A 24,799-nucleotide genomic window follows, 5' to 3' on the forward strand; every position below is an offset into this window, starting at 1 on the left:
CTGAACAAAATGGTGGGGGGGATGGGCAGGGGAGGAGCACAGTGCCACAGCAGGAGGTAATTGGGGGCTAAAGGTGGGAGGGCACACCAGAAAAGAAGGGGAGGGAGATAGGTCTATGAATGGAAAGGGAAAGGGGTGGTGAGCTAGAAGGAAGAAGACAGGGGAAAAGAGGAAGAACGGAGAGTAGGTGAGCAGTAACTGGAGAAATCAATGTGAATGCCATCCGGCTGGAGAGGGCCCAGACAGAATATTAGGTGTTGCTCCTCCAATTTACGGGTGGTCTAGGTTTGAGAGTACACGAGGCCATGGGCAGACATGTTTACCCTGAAGAAGTAAATGGTGTTGCATTTTAGGAACCCAAATAAGTCAAATATACTTCAATTGTCCTGGTATTGACTGCCACCTCCTTAGGGCAAAAGGATCAGATGGAATAAATTGCTAGGTGTGTCCAAAAGAGATTCCTGACACAGTATGTGGACAAGCCAACTAGAGGAGAGGCCATGCTGGGCTTTGTACTGGGTAATGAACCTTGGTAGGTTGATAGTGGCCACAACTTCTTGACCTTTAGCATCACATAGGAGTAGGCAAAATGGGAAAGGTTTTAACTTGAAAATTACAATAGGATAAGTCAGGAGCTTGGGAGAGTAAATTAGGAACAGATGCTCTCAGGGAAATGAACAGAATGTTTAGAGATCAATTGTGCAGGGTTCTAGATAGGTTTTTCCCCATTGAGACAGGGAAAAGATCATTGGGTAAAGGAACTGTGGTCAAGAAGAGAAGTGGGACAACTAGACAAGAGGAAGAAGGAAATATGCATAAGGTTAAGGAAACAAAAGTCAGGAAGGGTTCATGAGAATGATTTGGTAGTAAAGAAGAAACTTAGGTGAGCAAGAAATTCTTGGTATGATAAAGCCTTGGCAGTTGGATGAAGGAAAACTCTAAAGCAGGGGTGGCCAACCATTTAATTTTAAATTTAGACATACAGCATAGTAACAGGCCATTTCGGTCTATGTGTCCATGGCGCCCAAATTAACCTACACTCCTGGTACGTATACGTCGCCTGAAATAGCCTGTTACCGTGCTGTATGTCTAAATTAAAGATTAAAAATTAAAAGATTGGCCACCCCTGCTCTAAAGACTAATGTGCTGGAGAGTGTCGAAGTCAAGAAAGGGGAAGTGCTGAATCTTATTAAAAATATTCAGAAAGATAAGTGCTTGGACCTGATATGATATACACCAGCTTGCTACACAAAGCAATGGAAGATATCGCTGGTATATGGTGATGATTTTTTTTTGCCACGAGAAAGGTACCAGAAGATTGAAGAATGGCAAATGTAGTCCTCTTGCACAAGCAAGGCTATGGGAAAATTCTGGACCATTGCATGCCACATTCTTCACTCAGGTAAATAATAAACAAAGGATACATTCAGGGAAAAGTAGATTTAAATATACAAGTCAGTTTAATAGCAGATTTGACTAAAGCCAGCCAAATTCAGGCAGATCCAGAATGCATGTTGTATACCATATACAAACTGATGACTGCATTTGCAATGAAAACAAAGGCAGTGGAAGTAAACAGCAACAGGAGAACATCATGGTTTTTATTACAGAAACAAACATTATTATTTTATGGTAATTTTGAATGACAAAACAAGCTAGTTAGCAGTAGGTGTGGAAATTCAGACGCAGCAACAAAATATCACGTGAACCTAGCTGCGGATTTACTGAAGATAGAGAGGTTAATTTATGATAAACAAAATTAGAAAAGCAAAACAAATTTTGAATTGCATCATGCAAGAAGCATTGGGGGCACGGAGTGTAATGGCATAGGGGAACAAGGCGGATTTACAACTTTCCCGGGGGATTAAAATATAAAGCCCGAATTAAAAATTGATTTTAAATATAAAATATATCAAAATCTTCCTGGAAGCTGTTGGATATGGCAGCTAGAGGAAGGAAAGCAACAAGAGATAAGAAAATTGTAAGTAAAGATACCAATAAAATCGAAGACCTCAAGTTCCAAAGCCCCCGTGACTAACTTGAGCAAAGTGGATACCGGGGAAGATGGCGCTGGATCGATCCAGATGTCCCCTGAAGAATATACTAACCTATGCGCATGCGCAAAGGTTTACCTCCATGCATGCCTGAAGAGGAAGGATATGCTTTGGAATGGTCGCTCCATAGCTCCATTCCCAGTGGTGCTGGCGGAATGAAAAAATTGCAGACAGATATATCAGAAATACCACAGCTGAGTACCTTCAGTTTTGATAGCTGGTGATCAAGAAAAAAAACGGGGAATCAAACAGAGTCAGATCAAGATGAAGATGATCAAGAAGATGGAGAGGAAATACTGGGGGCTTCAGGTCTTGGGAAAAAAAACAAATATGAAAAATCTTTACTTACTAATAATGGGTCAATATCAAGTAACAAGGGTTGATATTAAATATGTTAGATCTGTCATGAAGGTTAAAAGTGAAATGTTGAAGTATGCTTCAGAAGTGAATGAAGTTAAAGCAATAATCCAAAGAGTTGATTTAGATTTGCAGAGAGTTAAAAATGATATGGCCATCTACATGGATAGAATTGAAAGGGTCGAAAATTCAGATATACTCTGGGAAAAACAGAGGAAAGAAATGATGGATAAGATGGATATGTTGGAAAATAAAAGTAGACGGAATAACATTAAGATTGTTGGCCTTAAAGATTTTGAAAGAAATGGATATCCTGTAGAATTGTTTCAAAAATGGATTCCTAGAATCTTGGGGGAAGAAAATTTTCCAAATAGAATTGAATTGGAAAGGGCTTGTAGAGCTTTACAGAGGAAGCCACTGCCAAATCAGCCATCTCGAGCTATATTGATTATTGCGATATCAAGATAAAGAGAAAATTTAAGGTTGGCAGTCCAGAAAGCAAGGCAGGACATGGAACCTACAGTTATTGATGGAAATCAAATTTTCTTTTATGCAGATTTAAGTAAAGCAGTGGTGGATAGAATAAAGCAATTTCATCCAATGAGGGTGATTCTTTGGAAAAAAGGCTATAAGTTTACTTTTAAATATCCAGCTATGTTGAAGATGTTTTTGGTGAATGAACAACCCAAGTTCTTTATGGATGAAAAAGAAGCACAAAGATTTGCAGAGTTTCTTCCTACTATTAAGGAAGAACAGCAATAATTGTTGAGCTTAAGTCATCAATGAGAAGTTCAAAGAGAGTTGCTGCAGATTCAAATTACACTGAAGAAGGCTGTGCCGAAGTAGATTGGAAACTGTCAAAGAGTTACAGTTGGAGCCAGAAACCCAGACAGAAACATCTTTAATTGATGATGACCTTGGTAAGCAATTTATTATTTCCTAATGTGTAATTAATTAATTTTTCCCCTTGACTGGTGGGGGGGGGGGGGGGGGGCGGGGGAGAAAGAGTTGGATGTTCTTCCTTGCTTGCCACGACCCATATGGTGGAGGGAAATAGTGCTGTTGTGGCGGCTCACCACAAGGCAGGCGAACCAGCCCTGCTTGTAGGCCACGCGGTGGAGCAGCCGGCCAAAATGGCACTGTCGGGGTTTCCCTTCCTTCCAGCTCGAGGCTCAGAAACCCGTGCTTGGGGACCACGTGACGCCCGGGTGACGTCAGCACCCTCCAGCGCAGTTCTCAGCCAGGCCCGGGCTGGGAGTGTAAGTGCAGCCCAGCAGCCTGCAATAGTCTGCTCACTGAGCTCAACCCGTCTGGTTACGTGTGTTATTGCAGAAGCAGTGTAGCTGCCACTACAATTGGTGACCCCGACTGGTTCAAACATCTTTGAACCCATCATGAGCGAGCCTGGGATCAGCGTTATAGCCGTGAAACTGCCTGAATTCTGGGTTCAGGAGCTGGAGACCTGGTTCGTCCACACAGAGGCCCAGTTTCACCTTCGCCAGATTTTGTCCGACATGACCAAATTCTACCATGAGGTCGCTGCCCTGGACCAGGCCACCTCCAGACGCGTGCTGCATTTTGTTCAGCACCCACCTGCCAAGGACAAGTACGAGACTATCAAGCGAGTACTTACTGGGTCCCTCGGACTATCCAGAGACCAGGGTGCCGCTCAGGTGCTGCACCTTGACGCCCTGGGGGACAGGTCACCGATGGAACTGATGGACGAAATGCTCGCGCTCAAGGGTGAGCACACCAACTGCCCACTTTTTGAGTGCATCCTCCTTGAACATATGCCTGGGGACATCTGCCTGCTGCTGGTTCTGGAGAGCTTCACTGACCCGTGGAAGGCCCAAGAGCTATGGCTTGTTCGATTCTCAGAAGGCTCAGTGGTCCAGTAGGTCACAAGTCACGGGCACTACCACGCCAAGCCCGCCCCTAGCGCTGCGGTAGAGCACCCAGCCCCTGCAGGGGTCTCGAGCATAACCAAGGCCACAGCATCCGCTTCAGGCCTCTGCTTCTACCACCAGCGCTGGGGAGCCAAGGCTCAGAAGTGTCATCAGCCCTGCTCGTTCCAGAGTAACGACCAGGCTGCCCGCTGTTAATGGCTGCAGTGGCTGGCCAAAGACACAGCCTTCTCTACCTGCGCGACTCAGTCAGTGGCCGGCGGTTCTTCGTTGACACTGGAGCCCAGATCAACATCATTCCGGCCATGTCCATCGAATCCAGGAATCGACCTCGTGGACCTCCCCTCCTTGCGGCCAACGCAATGGCAATCCGGACATTTGGAGACAAGACAGTCCACTTCCAGATCGGTCAACGGAATTTCGCGTGGAGGTTCACCGTCTCGTCCTTCCTGACTGCCATCCTGGGTGCAGACTTGATCCTCACACATGGGCTTCTGGTGGACATTCGAGGTAAGCACCTGGAGGACGTCCATTCCTTCCAGGCCGTTTGCCTCGACGCCTCCCGCTTGGAGCCACTGCAGATGGCCACGATCAGCACGCCCAGAGACTAGTTCCAACAGATCCTGGATGAGTTCCCAACACTCCTCATGCCATATTTCTCCGCTGAGTCGCCGCGCCATGGGATATTTCACCACATCCCCACCCAGGGCTCGCTGGTTCACGCCAAGGCACACCGGCTCCTGCCTGACAAGCTCCAGGTAGTGAAGGAGGAGTTTTCACACCTGTTGGAGATGGGGATCATTCGGCGGTAATGACAGCCCATGGGCCTCACTGCTCCACCTAGTCAAGAAAGCCTCCGGCAGCTGGCGTCCCTGCAGAGACTATCAACGGCTCAACGAGGCAACCATTCCTGACCATTAACCCATCCCTCACCAAGGTTGACCTGGTGCGCGGATATCACCAGATCCCGGTGCACCCTGAGGACATACCCAAGATGGCCATCATCACCCCCTTTGGCCTGTTTGAATTCCTGCGCATGCCGTTCGGGCTCAAGAACGCCGCTCAGACCTTCCAGCACCTCATGGACTCAGTGGACGGGGTCCTGGATTTCATCTTCATTTACTTAGATGAGATCCTCATTGCTAGCAGGGATCGGGCACAACACAAGGCCCACCTATGTGCCCTTTTCTCCCAACTGACTGACTTCGGTCTTACCATCAACCCAGCCAAGTGCCAGTTCGGGAAAGAGTCCATGCAGTTCCTGGGCCATACCATCACGGCCGAAGGAGCCACACCCGCCACTGTGAAGGTTGCTGCTATCAGGGAGTTCCCACACCTGAACAGCCTCAAGGGGCTGCAGGAGTTCATGGGTATAGTCAACTTTTACAACCCCTTCATCCCGGGAGCTGCACGCATCGTGCAGCCACTGTTTGCCCTCATCGCAGCCAAGCAGAAGACGCTCACTTGGAACCCAGAAGCCTGCATTACATTCGAGGCCACCAAGGACGCCCTCACGAAGGCCACCCGCACACCGACCTGCATATGGCACTCTGTCGATGCCTCTGCCACAGCCGTCGGTGCCGTCCTGGAACAGCAGGTGAATAGGCATCGGAAGCCGCTGGCATTCTTCAGCCGCTTGCTCCACCCTGCGGAATGCAAATATAGTGCCTTCGACCGCGAGTTACTGGGCATGTACCTGGCAGTGCAGCATTTCCGCTACTTTTTTGGAGGGGAGGACTTTTACCATCTTCACCGACCACAAACCCCTCACCCAGATGCTCGCGATGGCAAAGGATCCCTGGTCGGCCCACCAGCAGTGTCATCTCTCCTTTGTCTTGGAGTTTACCACTGACATTCGGCACAAGGCGGGGAAGGACAATGTGGTTGCCGATGCACTCTCACGACCGGCCATCTGCGCGCTGACGCCTGGCCTCAATTTCGATCAGTTCACCCAGGACCAGGAAGCTGATGAGGAGACGAGGGCCTTCAAGACCGCCATCACCGGCCTGCGGTTCCGAGGCCTCCCGACTCCGGGCGGCAAAGGCACCATCCTGTGCGATATCTCCTTGGGTACCCTGCGGCAAGTGGTTCCGCAGCAGTGGCGCAGGCAGGTCTTCCATCACATCCACGACCTTTACATCCGTTCATTAGATCCAAGGTCCGGATGGTGGCAGAACGTTTCGTATGGCATGGGCTACGGAAGCAGATTGCGGGCTGGGCCAGAACATGCACCCATTGCCAGATGTCCAAGGTGCACAGGCACACCAGGGCGCTTGTACAGGAGTTCAAGCACGTCCGGGAACGATTCAGCTTCATTCACGTGGACATCGTCAGGCCCTTACCCGTTTCCTGGGGCAACCGTTACCTGTTTACGGTGGTGGACTGCACCACTCACTGGCCTGAGGCGATCCCGATGCCAAACACCTCCATCGACTCCTGCTCCCGAGCCCTGTTGCATGGTTGGGTCGCCCAGTTCGGCATTCCGGTTCACCTCATCAGTGATCTGGGTGCCCAGTTCATATCTGCGCTCTGGGCACAGCTCGCCAACGGGTTGGGGATACAGCTACACTGCACCACGGCCTACCACCCACAGGCCAATGGACTGGTCGAACGTCTGCACCACCACCTTAAGTCGGCGCTCAAGGCCCGACACACCGGTCCCGACTGGATGGATGAACTGCCTTGGGTGCTTTTGGGCATCCGCTCCACTCCCAAGGAAGATCTGCAGGCGTCATCAGCTGAGTTGGTCTACGGTGTGCCGCTGGCACTACCTGGTGAGTTCATCAACATACCTCACAATCCCCAGCGGTCGCCGCACAAACTACTTCCTCACCTCAGGGCACGCTTGGACTCCTTCAAATCCCCACCGCCGCCCAGGCATGGCACCCGCCCGTCTCACATTCCTGGCGAGCTGCTTTCTGCGGAGTTCGTTTTCATTCGATGGGGCCCAACCGCAGCACCTCTGCAGCGACCGCAAGAGGGGCCGTACAGGGTTGTACAGCATTCTGGCTCAACGTTCACGCTGGACTTGGGCGGCAGGCATGAGCTGTTTATCTTGGACAGGGTGAAGCCAGCGCACCTCGATCCCACCGAGCCCGTGGTCGTTGCCCAGCCCAAGAAGCGAGGCCGCCCGGCAAAAAAAGACATTGGTGCCGGTTCTGGGGGAGAGGGGGGTGTGCTGTGTGGCAGCTCACCACAAGGCAGGCAAACCGGTCCTGCTTGTAAGCCACGCAGTGGGGCAGCCGGCCAAAATGGTGCCTTTCGGGGTTTCCCTTCCTTCCAGCTTGGGGCTCAGAAACCCGTGCTTGGGGACCACGTGACACCTGGGTGATGTCAGCACCCTCTCAGCCAGGTCCGGGCTGAGAGTATAAGTGCAGCCCAGCAGCCTGCAATAAATTAGTCTGCTCAATGAGCTCAACCCGTCTGGTTGTGTGTGTTATTGGAGGAGCAGTGTAGCCACCGCTACACTGTTATATTTTTTATTCAGCACTTTTTGGGGTTTTTAATTTTTTTTTGTTATATTTCTTTTGTTGGATCATTAATGATTTTTTAAAATTCTTTTTCTTTATTTTTTTCTTAAGGGACAGAGATATACACGGGAGTCAATTAGATGTGATAAAGAGACCTAGGAGAATTGGATTGGAAGAGTCTTTGATCTGGGACAATGGATGATAAAAATAAATTAATTTTTTAGTGTTAATGGGATAAACAGTAAAATTATTAAGTTATATGAAAAAGATGAAGGTTGATATTGCATTTTTACAAGAAACTCATTTGACAGAAAGAGAACATTCTAAATTAAAAAGGGAGAGATTGGGTGGGCCAAGTTAGAGCTTCATCTTTTAATTCTAAAGCAAGGGGAGTAGCTGTAGTAATTAAAAAAATATTATCAGTAAAAAAATTTTAATACTATAATGGATTCTGTGGGGAGATGTTTTGATTATTTGCCAGATTTATTCTGAAATGTGGACACTTATGAATATTTATGCACTAAATGTAGATGATTAAGATTTTATAAAGAAAACCTTTTTACTCTTAGTGGAAGCGCAGGAAAAGGTTTTAATAGGAGGTGATTTTAATTGTTGTCTTGATCCATTATTGGATAAATCAACTAAAGTGGTAATAAGAGCTAAAGAAGTGAAGGCTATATTATGAAGCAATTAAATTTAATTGATATTTGGCGAAAGTTGAATTCGAGAAAAAACAATTATTCTTTTTATTCTTATAGGCATGACTCTTGATTGAGAATAATATTTTTTATTATCGGCAGTTACAAGGAAGGATTAAAGTTGAGTATAAAGCAAGAACACTTTTTGATAATTCACCATTTTTATTGACTTGTTCAACCTTTTAAAAATTTTTTTAATTTAATACTTTAAAACAAACAAAACAGAAGAAAAGAAAAAGAGAAAAGAAAGATTATATTGTCCAATATATTATACTAACTATTTTCTTAATTGTAACTTGTCACATCAAGAGATGGAGGTCTGAAATTGGTAGTTTCTAATAAACTTTACGTATGGTTCCCAAATTTGTTTAAATAAAGCATATTTGTCTCTTAGGTTGTAGATAATTTTTTCTAATGGAATACACATATTCATTTCTATGTACCATTGTTGTATTTTTAAGGATGTTTCCAATTTCCAAGTTATCATTATGTATTTTTTTTTGCTGCCGTTAATGCGATTATAATAAATCATTTTTGAGCTCTGTTTAATTTTAGACCTAATTCTTTATCTTTTATGTTGTTTAACAGGAAGATTTTTGGATCTTTTAGGTTTTTTTTTTGGTAATTCTAGTTAACAAGTCCTCCCAAAAGGTTTTCACTTTTGTGCATATCCAGATTGCATGGATTCCATTCTTTTAAGTTTTGAGGTATAACATATAATCTATGGAGCCAATTGTATTGTATCATACGATACTGTATGTTTATTGTATTAGTCACTGTACCTGCACATAGTTCCATCCATGCTTCATTCTTTATCTGTATATTTAAGTCTTTTTCCCCAGCATTGTTTGGTTTTATATATTACTTCACCATTTCCTTGTTTTGTAATTTATTACATTTTTTAACTATCACAGTATCTGTGATTAAATATTCAAAGCAACTACTCTCAGGTAACCTTAGACGAGCTCCCAGCTTTTCTTTTAAATATATTTTTAATTGTTAATAGAAAATATTGCACCATATGATGTTCCATATTTATCTTTTAACTTTTCAAATGTCAATAATTATTTCCCAAAAAATAATCTTTTATTCTTTTAATTCCTTTTCTTGCCCATTCCTTGAAGAATACATTATCCATTGTAAAAGGAATTAATGGGTTTTGCGTCACTAACATTTTTTTCATTTTCATAGGAACTTTCTTATTAATTTATTCAATTTTTTCAAGAATTCTCCTGTCAAGAGAATCGGTAACATTTGGAATAAGTACTATAGTCATGGGAATACATTCATTTTGATGCAGTTTACTCTTCCTATTAAAGTTAGTGGTAGTTCTTTCTATTTCTCTAAATTCTCTTGTATTTTCCTTATTAATAGTTGATCATTTAATTTGTACAAATGATTTTAATTATTATCTATTCTGATACCTAAGTAATGTATGGCCTGTGATTGCCATTTGAAAGGAGATTCCCTTTTACATGCCGTATAGTTGACTTTGTTCATTGGCATCACCTCACCTTTATTGATATTAACCTTGTATCCTGATATTGCCCTGTATGCTTTCAATTTTGTGTATAACCTTTTTATTGATTTATCTTGGCGTATTAAGTATACTATAATATCATCTGCAAATAAGCTAATTTTAAATTCTTTTATTTTTATTCCCTTTATCATGGGGCCTTTTCTCATCAGTTCTGCCAATGGTTCCATAGCTAAAGAAAACAGGGAAGGTGCTAGAGGGCATCCTTGTCTTGTTGACCTACTCAATTTAAAGTAATCTGAAACAAATCCATTTGTTACCGCTTTTGCCATAGGACCATTATATAGTGTTCTGATCCAATTGATGTTAATTTAAATTTCTGTAGTACTTTAAAAAGTTAACTCCATTCAACCCTATCAAAGGCTTTCTTTGCATCAAGAGCTACTTCGACAGTTGATGTTTTGTTTGTTTATGCCATATAAATCAGGTTAATAAATTTGCACACATTATCTGCTGTTCTGTTTATAACAAATCCTGTCTGATCTAACTTCATTAATTTCGGCATACAATCCATTAATCTATTCGCTAATAGTTTTGCAATTAGTTTGTTATCTGTATTTAGTAGAGATATTGGTCTATATGAACCTGGTGACAGCAGGTCCTTTCCTGTATTTGGAATTACTGAGATTATTGCCATTTTGCAAGAGTCAGGCAGATTCTGTGTCTCTTCCACTTGTTTCATTACCTTGAAGAAGGGTGGAATTAGTAGATTATTGAATAATTTATAAATTTCTGTGGGAAATCCATCTTCGCCTGGTGCTTTATTTGGTAAAGTCATTAGAACATCATATATTTCTGTGGTTGTCAGGGGTTTAGGTAATTTATTTTGTTCTTCCAATTGTAATCGAGGTAATTCAAAATTTGACAAGAATTCGTTTCGATTTGATATAGTTGCTTATAAAATTTCGTGAAATTATCATTGATCTCCTCTGGATTATATTAAATCTGTTTATCCCCCTTCCTTGTTGCTTGCTCTTCTTTTAATTGCCAAAAAATTTTGTGCATTTTCTCTCTTAATTCATAATATCTTTGTTTTGTTTTCATAATTTTTTTTCCACTTGGTATGTTTGTAATGTGTCATATTTTAATTTTTTCTCCATCAATTCTCTCTTTTTTCCCCATATCCTCTCTTTTCATTAAGTCTTTCTCTATGGTTACTATATCTTTTTCCAACAGTTCTTTTTCCCAGCAGTACTCTTTTTAAATTTTGGTCATATAACTAATTATTTGCCCTCTATTAAAGGCTTTCATTTCATCCCATAACATAAATTTGTCTGTTACCGAATTTGCATTTGTCTCAAAGTATTTGGATTTGTTGCTCTATATACTTCCGAAAGTCTTGACTTTTTAACCAGGTGGGATTCAGCCTCCATCTGCATCTTTTCAGCAGAATATCCTCCAGAGCAATTGACAACAAGGGTGAATGGTCTGATAAAAGTCTTGCCTTATATCCAGTCTTTCGGACTCTCCCTTAAATTTGGGCTGACAATATAAACATATCGATCCTAGAATAAGTTTTCTCCATATCAATTATTTTCATATCTTGCATCGAATTTAATGTAAATTTGGCTGCTTTATTTTTGTGGTATTCCAGGTTTTATCTATTAATGGATCAAGGTTAAAATTAAAGTCTCCCCCTAGTAAGATATGTCCTTGTGTATTTGCTATATTTAAAAAAATGTCCTATATAAATTTCTGGTCATCTTCATTCAATGAATAAATATTTAACAAATTCCAAGATTCTGAATAAATCTGGCATACCATCATTGCGTATCTATTCGCTGGGTCTGTTATTACTTTCTCTATATTAATTGGTAAATTTTTGTTAACTAGGATAGCTACTCCCCAGGCTTTTGAATTGTATAATGATGCTACTACATGACCTACCCAGTTTCTCTTCAGTTTGAGATGTCCTGCCTCTGTTAAGTGTGTTTCCTGTACAAATGTTATGTCTATTTTTTTCCTTTTTTTAGTGTCAGTAATTTTTTTCAAAAAGATATTGTATAACAATAAAATCTTTCCAATTTTTAAAATACTGTCATAACACACTTAACAGAGGCAAGACATCTCAAACTTAAGAGACACGTACAGTTCCCCTTTAAGGAACACTCATCTGACAGTGACGTTGATAATAATATTCTGAAATCCACACAAGAAAAACACACCGATTCTTCCAAAGAAACAACCCTTCCTTTAGCACCATCTTTTAAAACCGCACCTTTCCCAACATCATCTTTCCACCCCCACCCCCAAAATCAGAGTTCCCACCTTGCTACTTTCTTTAAAACAAGACGGTTCAGTACTACTAATATAAATAAAAAGATACACCTTTCAGTTAAGTCCCTTTTTGGAATGTCTTTTCAGTCCTTTCAGCTGGCAACTTTAATCTTTTCATAACTTTCTTAAAAATTCTTCCACTTCTTTATTCTGGAAAATTCATTGATTACTTTCTGAGACTTCCAGCCTCAACATTGCTGGGAAAATCATTGAATATTTAAAGTTTTTAGATCCCCAGTTGTCTCTTTACCTTGTCAAATTCCTTTCTTTGTTTGACCAAGGCAGGGCTAAAGTTCTGAAAAAAACATTACTTTTACATTGTCTACCACTAATGGGCCATTATTTTTTGAATATTCGTGTGCTACTCCCAGGATCGCATTTCTCTCCTGGGACTGGTTGAGGAGACTATTCACCGGTTCTTCTGGGTCTGAGGGTCTGGTGAGCCCTTTCAATTTTTAGTTTTGCATTTAACTTTCCTTGTCCCAGCATTTGTAGGATCCACATTTCAAAGAAATTCACTGAATCTTTTCCCTCTATTCCTTCTTTCAGACCAATGTCTGCTGAAATTTTCTATATGATCAATCTTGTCCATCAATCCTTTTTTTTTTCTATGTCCCATGTTTTTGCTTTCCCGTGCCTTTAGCCTGTCTTTTTTGTCCACCTCAGCTTCTGAATGATTCATTCGTTCCATTAAGTCTTCCACAACTTATTTGATTTCCATTACCTTTTCCGATACTTCTCCCATCACCCATCACTGATTCCACACTTGTGAAATGAGTGCATACAATTTCCATCTTGTTTAGGATGTTGGTTATATCTTGGGCCAATCCCCCCAGCTCTGCTGGGTTTATCTGGACCCAAGGCCACTCCTGAGTCGCTCCTTATCAGGCTTCCACTCGAAGTTCCAGGCTGAGCTGTTGCTTCTTCAGTTTAGTTTTTGGTTGCCTTGGTCGTTTGGCACTAGTTTTATCCATTTTTGATGCCAAAATTCTGGTTTTGAGCTTTCTAACCATCTTATAAATATTTTTTGTGGAGAGCTCTTTCAAAGCATGTCTGCTCAGCTCCTTAGCATAGCCATGCCACCTATCCAACCTGTCTTAAATATATTTACTGAGGTAGCCTCCACTGCTTCAATGGATAGTGAATTCCATAAATTCACCACCCTTTGGGAAAAGCAGCTCCCCCTCATCTTTGTCCAAAATCTACTGCCCTGAATCCTGAGGCTCTGTCTCATAGTTCTCATCTGCCCCACCAATGGAAAAACTTATCTACCTCTATCTTCTACGTTTTATACAATTAGACATTTCTAGAAGATCCCCCTCACTCTTCTAAATTCCAGTGAGTATAGCCCCAGATGACTCAAACTCTCCTCATAGACCAACTCCTACATCTCTGGAATCAACTTGGTGAACCTCATCCAGACTGCATCCAAAGCCAGAAAATCCTTCGTCAACTAAAGAGAATGGAACTGCACAGTACTCCAGATGCAGCCTCACCAGTACCTTGTCCAGTTGCAGCATAATCTCCCTGGTCCTAAATTCAATCCTTCTACCAATGAAGGCCAACATTCCATTTGTTTTCTTGATAGCCATCTGCACCTACAAACCAACATTTTGTGACTCAAGTACAAGGACTACAAAGTCCTTCTGCATGGCAGCATGCTGCAATCATTTTCAATTTAAATAATAATCAGATCTTCCATTTTTAATTCCAATGTGGATAAGCTCATGTTTACTAATATTGTTCTTTATCTGCCAGACACTTGCCCATTCACTCAACCTACCTATATCTTTCTGCAGACTCTGTACAATTTGGTTTTCCACTTAAGTTAGTGTCATCAGCAAATTTAGATACTCTACACTCTGTTCCCTCTTCCAGATCATTAATGTGCATCAGGAACAGATGCGGATCGAGCAACGATCCATGTGTAACCTCACTCACCACTGATTGCCAACCAGAAAAACACCAGTGTCCAAATCTCTGCTTTCTATTGGTTAACCAATCCTCTATCCACGCTAATACACCACCCCCAACTCTATGCCTCCTTAACTTGTGCAGTTCAAGATTTGCTGATGCTACTAAATTGGCTTTGTAATTGAGAATACCTGTGACAAAATCCAGAACACCACACAGCATTAGATGCTTCCAGGGTCGGAGCCAAAGGAGGGCATCAGTGCACATTGCCCCCCAAGCGAGGTGCTGTGCCCCCCCCCCCCAATATGGCCACAGCCATTGCTTGCCGTCAGACCCGACCCCATCCCCTGGGTTGCTAGCATGCACCAAGTGTCAGTCGCATCTAGTGACACTTGAAGCAATAAAAGCAGCGTCCTTGTCTCCAATGTTGAAGGAGCGGATGGTGTAAATGTTCATTGGCAGGTATATCCCAGCATCCAACAGCACCCCCCCCCCCCCATAATCGCTGACCGATTTTAAGAGTATCCCACTCTGCCCCCTCTAGTTCTGGCGCCAACCCTGGATACTTCATCAATGAACTTTCCTTCATAAGAGCAGACATAGGGCATTCCACTGATTGTTGATCGACATAGGGCATTCCACTGATTGTTGATCGACATAGGGCATTCCACTGATTGTTGATCAATGGTTAGTTCTGCTTGCATCTCCTCATTAAATGAATCAATCCATGCCTGCATTCAGGCATGGCTGATAAACAATAACACTGCAAAAAATGTTTTGCAATAGCAATCACTTTCAAGAGAGAATTTATCAACTATGCTTGTAGTTCAATAGCATATCTATTGCAGAGATTCCATCATCAACATCCTGGGGATACTCTATTGAGCAGAAAATGATCCACATAAATATCATAGCTAAGAGTTCAGAGGCTGGGAACCCAGAAACAAGTGCTTATCTCTTAACACACCAAATGCTTTCCACCATATACGGAGCGGCTTCAGTTTATGGATGTACATTATATACTGTTTCTCCAAATACACTGATGAAGCTTGACACCTTTCAGTAAAAAGCAGCTTGTTTGGTACCCCATCCATCAGCCTGAACATTCATTCTCTCCATCACCTGCACACAGTAGATGCAGTGCATATGGTCCACTTGCTGGGCTATTCCAGCAGCACTTTTTAAACAAGTGATCTCTCCATCAAGGTCAAGAGCTTCAGATTCATGGCAACAACCACCATCTATAGATTTCCCATGAAATCACTTATCTTCTGACTTGGAAATGCATTGCTATTCCTTTATTGTCTCTGGATTTAACTTCCTGAACTCCCTCCTCAACCCTTCTTGTGTCAGATATTCAGGGCAGCAGTTGAGCATGACTTCTTTATTGACAGTTAGGAAGGACTATACTGACATTTACATCAATATCCGTTTCATGACAAATCAATAAATGTGAAAAAAAAAATCAGGGTAAATCTGGTTGGCAAATGCTTTCCCCTGGAATGGAGATAAAGTTAGGAGTAAGCGGATCAGATCACATACTATGTATTGATTAGCATCCAATAAAACAGAAATACATTACACAAAATTGCCTTTAGTCTATCTTTCTTCTTTCTCTTTGGCTTAGTTTCGCGGACGAAGATTTATGGAGGGGTAACGTCCACGTCAGCTGCAGGCTCGTTTGTGGCTGACAAGTCCGATGCGGGACAGGCAGACACGGTTGCAAGGGAAAATTGGTCGGTTGGGGTTGGGTGTTGGGTTTTTCCTCCTTTGCCTTTTGTCAGTGAGGTGGGCTCTGTGGCCTTCTTCAAAGGAGGTTGCTGCCCGCCGAACTGTGAGGTGCCAAGATGCGCGGTTGGAGGTGATATCAGCCCACTGGCGATGGTCAATGTGGCAGGCACCAAGAGATTTCTTTAGGCAGTCCTTGTACCTCTTCTTTGGCAGACAAATACCATCATTAGCATTAGCATCACAGCCAGAGAAAGAGAACCAAAAGACAGCCACTGAATGTCCATGGATTTGCCTCCATCGCTCCCACTGCCTTTGCAGCCGCACAAGACTTCAGTTCGGTTCACACCATTAACAACCAGAGACCAGATCCAAACATTCGACAAGATGAGGAAGTCTTCAGCACACAGGGCCCACCGGGAGGCCTTTTTCTTGACCTCAGAACCTTCAAATCCCAGTTCCAATAGCGGATTCACATGAGCCAATCTCTAGCAGCCCGCAGCTTGTGTGAGCCCTTTGACCTCAAGACCTTATGGGAGTTCTTCAACCTCAAATCATCAACAGCCTGCAGGCTGTGTCCTTCAGCTGAGAGCCCTTTGCTGGTCCACCACTGTGGTCACCATCCTCAGGGTCGTCTCCTCCGATTCTCTATCTCAACGGGGGTTATTCTCCCTCTCACTCCACCACTCCACTGCTCCCCCAGAGTCTGCAATCTCTCGTGGCTGCTGCCAAACACAGGCACCTCCGTCTCAGGCTTTGACCCCCGCAGCAGTAGGATTTTAATAAAACACCTATGGCTCTGCCACAAGCCATTTAAAGCCTGTTCAATGCCGCCATTATCATGTCTAGGGGGTAGAACCCTTTAGGAGAGCACTGTATCTTTGCTACCATGGGTCTGCACCAACAGCAGCGTTGTCATATTTTAAAAATACCATACAAGCCATGTAAATGTAAAAGTAGGGTGGGATACACAAGAAACTGCAGATGCTGAAATCTAAAGCTAAACACAATCTATTGATTAACAGCACATAAAGCAGTATCAATCGGAGAAAAAGAATGGTTGATGCTTTGAGCCAAACTCTATCAAAACTGAGGAAATATACTACAAAAGCCAGAGTAAACACAACAGACTGGAGGGGTAGGGCAGGGGCCCTATATATAATTGGTGAACCTGGTAGATATGACCATTTCTGATACTACTTCTCCCCTTTATAAACCTCTCTGCCTCCATCTCATCAGATGAGCTGATATATTCACAATTACAAATCCACCGCTACCTCATCCCACCCAGTCTCTTGAAAGAATCCCATCCCTTTCTCCCATTTTCTTGACATCTGCACACAAGAGGGTCTTGTCTCTTGGAGTACTGCTCTTACCTCCCCCTACCCAAAATAGAGCAGGGGGTTTGATTCCTCTTGCCCTTACCCTTCACCCACCAGCCTCTGCATTTGGCACATCAACCTCCATCATTTCTGCCAGCTGCAACTAGACATACACACCTCTTTTGCTTTCCATAGGGATCATTCCCTCTGTGATTCCTTTATCTACTCATCTCTCCCCGTCTATCTTTGTTACCTCTGCAACGACACCACCACCCCTCCACCACCAGCATCCAGAGTTCAAAACAGCAATCCAATCAGAACATATCATTCTAGTTTGTGTATAGCCTCACCGTGCAAGTGGAGAAAGCCAATTACAAATGGGCCAGCATGGGAATTTAAGAGGCGACTGAAGTTCAATTACAGTTGCAGACAAAGTGCAGATGCTCTGCACTATCTGATGTCTAGTTTATTTGGTCTCCTTGCCAGCACCAGACCCAGTTAGAAGAGATGCACTTGAAACATTCCTGATTCCCCATTTTCCAACTTTGATATATCACCAATACTTTCTAGTTTTGTTTCAGATTTCCAGTATCTGCAGTTAAAAATATTGTAAATTAAAGAAATCATGGAAGATTTAAGGTAACAAATGACTCAAGTGGAGGCTGGGCAGATTTAAAAAAAAGACAGGCTAAAGGGTCTAGAAGAAAAAGCAAAAACATGGGACACAGGAAAAAAAAAGAATTGATGGGCAAGATCGATCATATGGAAAATTTCAGATATAATAATGTAAGAATCATTGGACTGGGAGAAGGAATTGAGGGGAAAGACCCTGTGAGCTTCTTTGAAATATGGATCCCACATATGCTGGGATGAAACAAGTTAAATCCAAAGTTGCAAATTGAAAGGGTTCACCAGACCTTTGGACCCAGAAGAACCAGTGAACAGCAACGACGACCAATCCTGGTAAGACTTTTAAGTTACTGGAAGAGGGATGATTTTTGGAGCAGGCTACGAAAATTTAAAAAACAACAATGGCCCATTAGTGACTAAAGTAATGTTTTTTCAGGACTTCATAGCCTTGCCTTGGTCAAACAAAGAAAGGAATTTGTTAAAGTAAAGAGACAACTGTGATCTAAAAACTTTAAATATTCAATGACTTAACCAGCAACGTTGAGGGTGGATGTCTCAAAAGGTAATATCGACGAATTTTTGTCAAATATTGAACTTCCAAAACGAGAAAAGGTTAAGAATTGACACTCCTTTCATAAGGGAAGAAATTGAAAAAGCCCTGGGTGCCCTAGGGGAGGATGGATTCCCACCAGAGTTTTATAAACAATTTAAAGAACTATTAATGTCCCTGCTAATGGATGTTCTGGGCCAAAAAGTAGAAACACTCTCAGAATCATTCTCAATTTCAATTATTAGTGTTACCCAAAAAAAAGGACCCATTAAAAACTGTCATATAGACCAATATCCCTGTTAAATGCTGAATACAAGATACTAGCAAAAGTGTTGGCTAATAGATTAGGACAATATTTACCAAAATTGAGACATACAGATCAAGCAGGATCTGAAAAAGGAAGACATTCCTCAAATAGCCTAGGAAGATTCAACACACATGGCAAAATTTGAATGGAATCAGTATCACAATCTTCTTGGACACAGAAAAAGCATTTGATCATTTGGAATGTCCTTTTCTATTTAAAACACATGGCAGAATATTTATAAACTGGATAAAATCTTTATACCATAAATCAAAAGCTAAAATTATAACCAATAATCAAATGTCAGCAGTGCTCCCCTTGAATAGAGGGATGGCCCCTGTCCCCAACGCTTTTTATTTTAGCGTTTGAACTGCTGGTGCAAATAATAAGAGATCAGATATAAAGGGGCTTCAAAGTCAGGCAAGAACACAAAAATCGGTCTATTTACTGATGATGTGCTATTATACCTATCAAAACTGGCTAAATCTTTGGAAAAATTACAAGTAACCCTAGAAAGATATTTAATCTCAGGCGACAAAATATGGATAAAAATGAGATTAATTCCATGAACTAACTTTGAATATGAAAGACACCAAAAAGGAAATAAATGTAAATGGAAAATGGATAAAGAATCTTGGAATAACGACTGACAACTTACAAAATCTGTATAAATTATGTTCCTCTTCTCGGAAAAATGGAAAGGGACCTGCAAAAAAAAAAATGGACTTAACGATTAATTTAGTGGGAAGGGTTAATTGTGTCAAAATGAATGCAACACCAAGACTGCAGTATCTTTTTCCAATTGCTGCCTATTGCATTATCTCAAAACTTCTTTAAACTACTAAACAATATTAGATAGTTCCTATGGAATAACAAGGTACCAAGAATTGCACTGGAAAAAATGATATGGGACTATGGGCTGGGAACTTAAAACTTCCAGATTTAAAAAAAAATACCACTTTTCTGCACAGGCTAGATTTCCTCACTGCCTTCTTCATTGAAGACAACCACCCCCTCTTGGATTCAGATGGGAATGTACTCAATGGAGGAGGAGGAAGCAAAGGATTTTATCTATTAATGGAGTGTCAAATCACTAGAAAATAATAAGATAATCTCATGATCATAATGTGAAAAGAAATTAATAAATGTATTAAAAAAAAGTAGGGATATCAATAAAAGTACCACTGTGTAAAAATGTTGCCTATGAAATTTGTGGTATGCAAAGGTACAAGATATATTGAAGAATGCTACACAGAAGGAACTCTTGTCCTTTGAACAATTAAAACAAATAGTGTAGTCCATGGGACCTTCTATTTTCTCCAGTTTAGATGGTTCTAGAGAAAGGTGGAGACCAATGTTAACGCCACCTGAAATCAGTGAAATGGAACAGTCTGGAAGGGAAAAGACCCAAATTTATAATAATGTACTATGCTCTCTAGAGCAAAAGTGCAAAACCAGGATTAGAGGTAAGGCTGGAAAGGGGTACTGATGGTAGTGATCAGCCATGATCTGTAAAATGGCAGTGCTGGCTTGACAGGCCGAAGGGCTTACTCCAGCTCCTATTGTCTATTGTGGTGATGAACTGTTGTTTGTAAAAAATTTAATATATTTGGATAGTGAAAATTTTATTATGCATATTTTTGGGGAAAAAAATGCAAAAAAAATAACCCATCTTGGACACACATCTCACTTGTCAGGAAGGCACATCAGAGACTGCACTTGCTGAGATTGAAGCAACAAGGTTACTACCATGTTAGCTTACCATTGATGTGATTATTATCTGAAGAGGGTGCACAAAATAGTTGACCCACACACAACTTTCAGCTACTCCCAGATGAAACAGTAGATTAGAGCCAGTACCATCAGGCTGAGAAACAGCTTCTTCCCACAGGCATTGAGACTGCTTAATGACTGGACTGCTCATACTAACCATTTGGGACTATTTATTAAACATTTATTTTATATATTTGTCCTGCATACATATCTGTATGTGTATTATGGATGGTTGTGAGTTTGCAAGTTTTGCTTCAGAGAACACTGCTTTGATAGGTTATTATACTTGTGCAATCAGATGATAAATGAACTTCAACAAATCTATCGCTCAGTCTGATGGGTGACATGCTTAATGGCACTTTGATTATTTTTCACCCCTTGAGCCTAACACATTTTGAAACCGTTTCTAAGCAATCTATTCGTCCCTAATTTCCCATTGAAGACATAATATATTTTGCTATATACTCAGCCTTTATCCTCCATCAATCATTTCTTTGCCAATTTATACAATCAACTTACTTTTGACCACAATAAATCTCTGAATTTAACTCTATCCATGGCTGGGCCACTCTTTGCTTCTCTCACAATTTCTCAAGAAAATCCAAGAGTAAAATATCACAAAATTAACTAGTCACTTGCAGAAATGTGATCACCAAGCATTAGCCTATCATTTCCACTGTAGTTCAAAAGTCATATGATGACCTATTGGCATATGCAGTCTCCCACAAACTGTGCATAACAGAAGTGTTCTTGAAATTCACATTTACCATGCCAAGACAAACACTTTAAACCCAAAGAACACCAATATTGGTCAATTATGCAAGAAAAACAAGGTACTGTATAAAGATTTACATTTTTATTGAAAATAATGAAGTAAAATGCAACTTGTTTTGAAGATTGTTAAAAACAAACTCCAATATATGATCCTGTGGTATTATAATCATGCTCAATTTACACTATAACTTGTTTTACTGTTTTTGCTAATACTCGCCAGTGTTGAAATTGTAATACCACTTTTAAAATATTATTATAGAACACTGCCTTTACATGAAGCACACAATATAACTCAAGTCACTAAAAATGCTTTGGCAAATATGATCATCACAGATTAATTCGATAACTTGTTTCTCATGTGGATGAAGGAACTGTCTAATGTAGTTCCAGCTATTTTTTGTACTTGTGTATGTGACATGACTTCTTATGTATTTTCCTCATATTTTTTAAGCTTGTTAAAGTTGATAAAAAATTTAAAAAGAAAATGCTTTGCAGAGCAAGTTTGTACAACACAACTTTAAAAACAGAAAAATCTTTTCTCATTATAATGACCTAAAAGACAATAGTTTATACTAATGTCTTTAAAAAAAACAAATCCAATTATGCATACACAAAAACAAATGTAAAAAAAATTACAAAGGAACAATAAAAGCAGCAGTAGTGAAATTCAAGAATCTTAAGAATGTGAAAGCTACAAGTAATGGTGGCTGGAGGACATGTAATCATGGATAGGAAAACAATTATTAACAATATCCAAAAAAAAAAAAATTTATATAATTCAATGAGAAGTCAAATTGATCAGATTTTCATGCCATGTTAAGAAAGTGCTGTGTGATCAAAGGACATCCTTTTATGTGATAATTCAATGTCATCATGACTTGACAATGCAATTTGAATAAAAGATTTTCACCGAGTTGAAATGAAAAATCTTAGACTGAATGCATACCCAATTAGGTATGATAAGCATTTTGTGCAACAATGTTAAACATTTTACAAATAAATTCATTCTTCGAATTCCGGTTACTTGTTTCCTGGTTCACACAGTAGGTAAAATATCAGTGCAACAAAATAGGAGTTTACAGTCAGATTCCTTTTGCTATAATGTCTGCAAGAATGCCTTCACCTGTAACAAGACAACAGATATTTGAATGTCACCAGCTGTTATAGATCTTCCTTTAAACAATTCAACATGAGAATGAACCATCAGATGGTCTATGAGTGTTGATGAAAGATGCAAGCTGAACTAAAAGCTATTTTTTTCTTTTCATTTGTGACCTATTTTTGACTCACCAAGAGTGGAATGGGCAAGTCTTGATGCTTTAATAAATCAGCCATCTTCTGGAATTTAGATGGACTGGAAATTTTAATCTCTACAGAAAAAATTATTCAAGTTTACCTTTTCTAGAATGTCTTCTTGTTTAACCTGGTCATTCTTAAAATCTTCATTAACATCCAACACCAAAATAGGGATGTCCTTCAAGTATTCAAAGTCAAGTCTGAAATAAGTCAACCATAAATCATTGTAATTGTTTCAAGGATTGTTGCCCAAGAAATTAAAGAGAGATTGGGTAGGACATGTAACAGCAGCATCGTATAATTCAAAAGCAAGAGGAGTGGCTATATTAATTAGCAAAAATGTGCCATTTAAAATAGAAGAGGAAATAATAGATCCAGCAGGGAGATATGTTATGATAAAATGTCAGATATATTCAGAGCTTTGGAATCTACTTAATATATATTCACCTAACGAAGAAGATCAAAAGTCTATGCAAGATATCTTTTTGAAGGTAGCTAATACGCAAGGGAACATACTAATAGGAGGGGATTTCAATCTGAATTTGGATCCAAATATGGATAAAACGGGGAAAAAAATTAACAGGAAGAACAAAGTAACCAAATTTATAATTAAATCAATGCAAGAAATGAAACTTGTGGACATATGGAGGAAACAAAACCCAAAAGAAAAGGAATACTCATACTACTCGACTAGACATAAAACATACTCAAGGATAGACCTATTCCTGTTATCAGCCCACATACAAGGGAGAGTTAGGAAAACGGAATATAAAGCTAGACTATTATCGGACCACTCACCCCTGTTATTGGCAATAGAGCTAGAAGACATCCCTCCAAGAATGTATAGATGGAGATTAAACCCCATGCTACTTAAAAGACAGGATTTTAGAGAATTTATTGAAAAACAATTAAAAATGTACTTTGAAGTAAATACGGAATCAGTGGAAGATAAGTTTATACTATGGGACGCAATGAAAGCATTCATTAGAGGGCAAATAATAAGTTATGCAACCAAGATGAAGAAGGACTATAATCAGGAAACAGAGCAGTTGGAAAGGGAAATAATAAACATAGAAAAAAAATTAGCAATAAAGGAAGATACAACCAAAAGAAGAGAATTGGCGGATAAAAAAATAAAATATGAAACATTACAAACATATAAGGTGGAGAAGAATATAATGAAGACAAAACAGAAATATTATGAACTAGGGGAAAAAACACACAAAATCCTAGCATGGCAGCTTAAGACAGAGCAAACTAAGAAAATGGTATTGGCAACAAGGAAAAAAGACAAACAAATTACATATAATCCAAAAGAAATTAAGGAAAACTTCAGAGAATTCTATGAACAATTATACCGAACCGAAAACGAAGGGAAAGAAGGGAAAATAGATGAATTTTTGACTAAAATTGAACTACCAAAACTACAAATAGAGGAACAAAATAAATTAACAGAACCATTTGGAACAGTAGAAATACAAGAGATAATAAAAAATTTACCAAATAATAAGACACCAGGAGAGGATGGACTCCCAATAGAATTCTACAAAACATTTAAAGACCTAATAATACCGCCCCTCCTGGATGTAATCAACCAGATTGATGAGACACAAAACTTACCAGATTCATGTAAAACAGCAATAATTACAGTGATACTAAAACAAGGGAAAGATCCACTCTCACCAGCGTCATATAGACCAATATCTCTGCTAAACACAGATTATAAGATAATAGCTAAACTATTAGCGAACAGATTAGCAGAACAGGTACCGAAAATGGTAAATTTAGACCAAACTGGATTTATCAAAAAAAGACGCACAACAGACAATATTTGTAAATTTATTAACTTAATTCATGCAGTAGAAGGAAATAAAGCACCGGCAGTAGCAGTTGCTTTAGACGCAGAGAAGGCCTTCGACAGAGTAGAATGGAATTACTTGTTCAAAGTATTGCAAAAATTCAGTTTACCGGAGAAGTATATTAATTGGATTAAAGCATTATATAAGGGACCGTTAGCGAAAGTGACAGTAAATGGACATGTATCAAAGCAATTTAACTTAAGCAGGTCAACGCGGCAGGGATGCCCACTATCACCATTATTGTTTGCGCTAGCTATAGAACCACTAGCAGAATTGATAAGAAGAGATAATAATATAAAAGGAATAAAAATAAAAGACAGGGAATATAAAATCAGTCTGTTTGCGGATGATG

At 40.5% G+C, this 24,799-nt stretch overlaps 1 protein-coding gene across 8 annotated transcripts in view; it reads right to left on the minus strand.

The window, feature by feature from the left end:
• Positions 1-24,799, minus strand: part of LOC138743357 (deoxycytidine kinase 2) — a 37,498-nt gene that overhangs the window by 1,017 nt on the left and 11,682 nt on the right. For 7 of the 8 annotated variants that reach the window (XM_069898594.1, XM_069898596.1, XM_069898595.1 and 4 more), the window contains 2 exons: positions 22,689-22,788; positions 19,404-19,451 (listed from right to left, as the gene is read on the minus strand). In XM_069898594.1, the coding sequence (XP_069754695.1) occupies positions 19,404-19,451; positions 22,689-22,788 (148 nt within the window). Of the gene's footprint in view, positions 1-19,403; positions 19,452-21,369; positions 22,416-22,688; positions 22,789-24,799 lie in introns of those variants that run through there. The other variant, XM_069898593.1, reaches the window with a different exon arrangement.

Source organism: Narcine bancroftii, chromosome 9, assembly GCF_036971445.1.
Source record: "Narcine bancroftii isolate sNarBan1 chromosome 9, sNarBan1.hap1, whole genome shotgun sequence".
NCBI lineage: Eukaryota > Metazoa > Chordata > Chondrichthyes > Torpediniformes > Narcinidae > Narcine > Narcine bancroftii.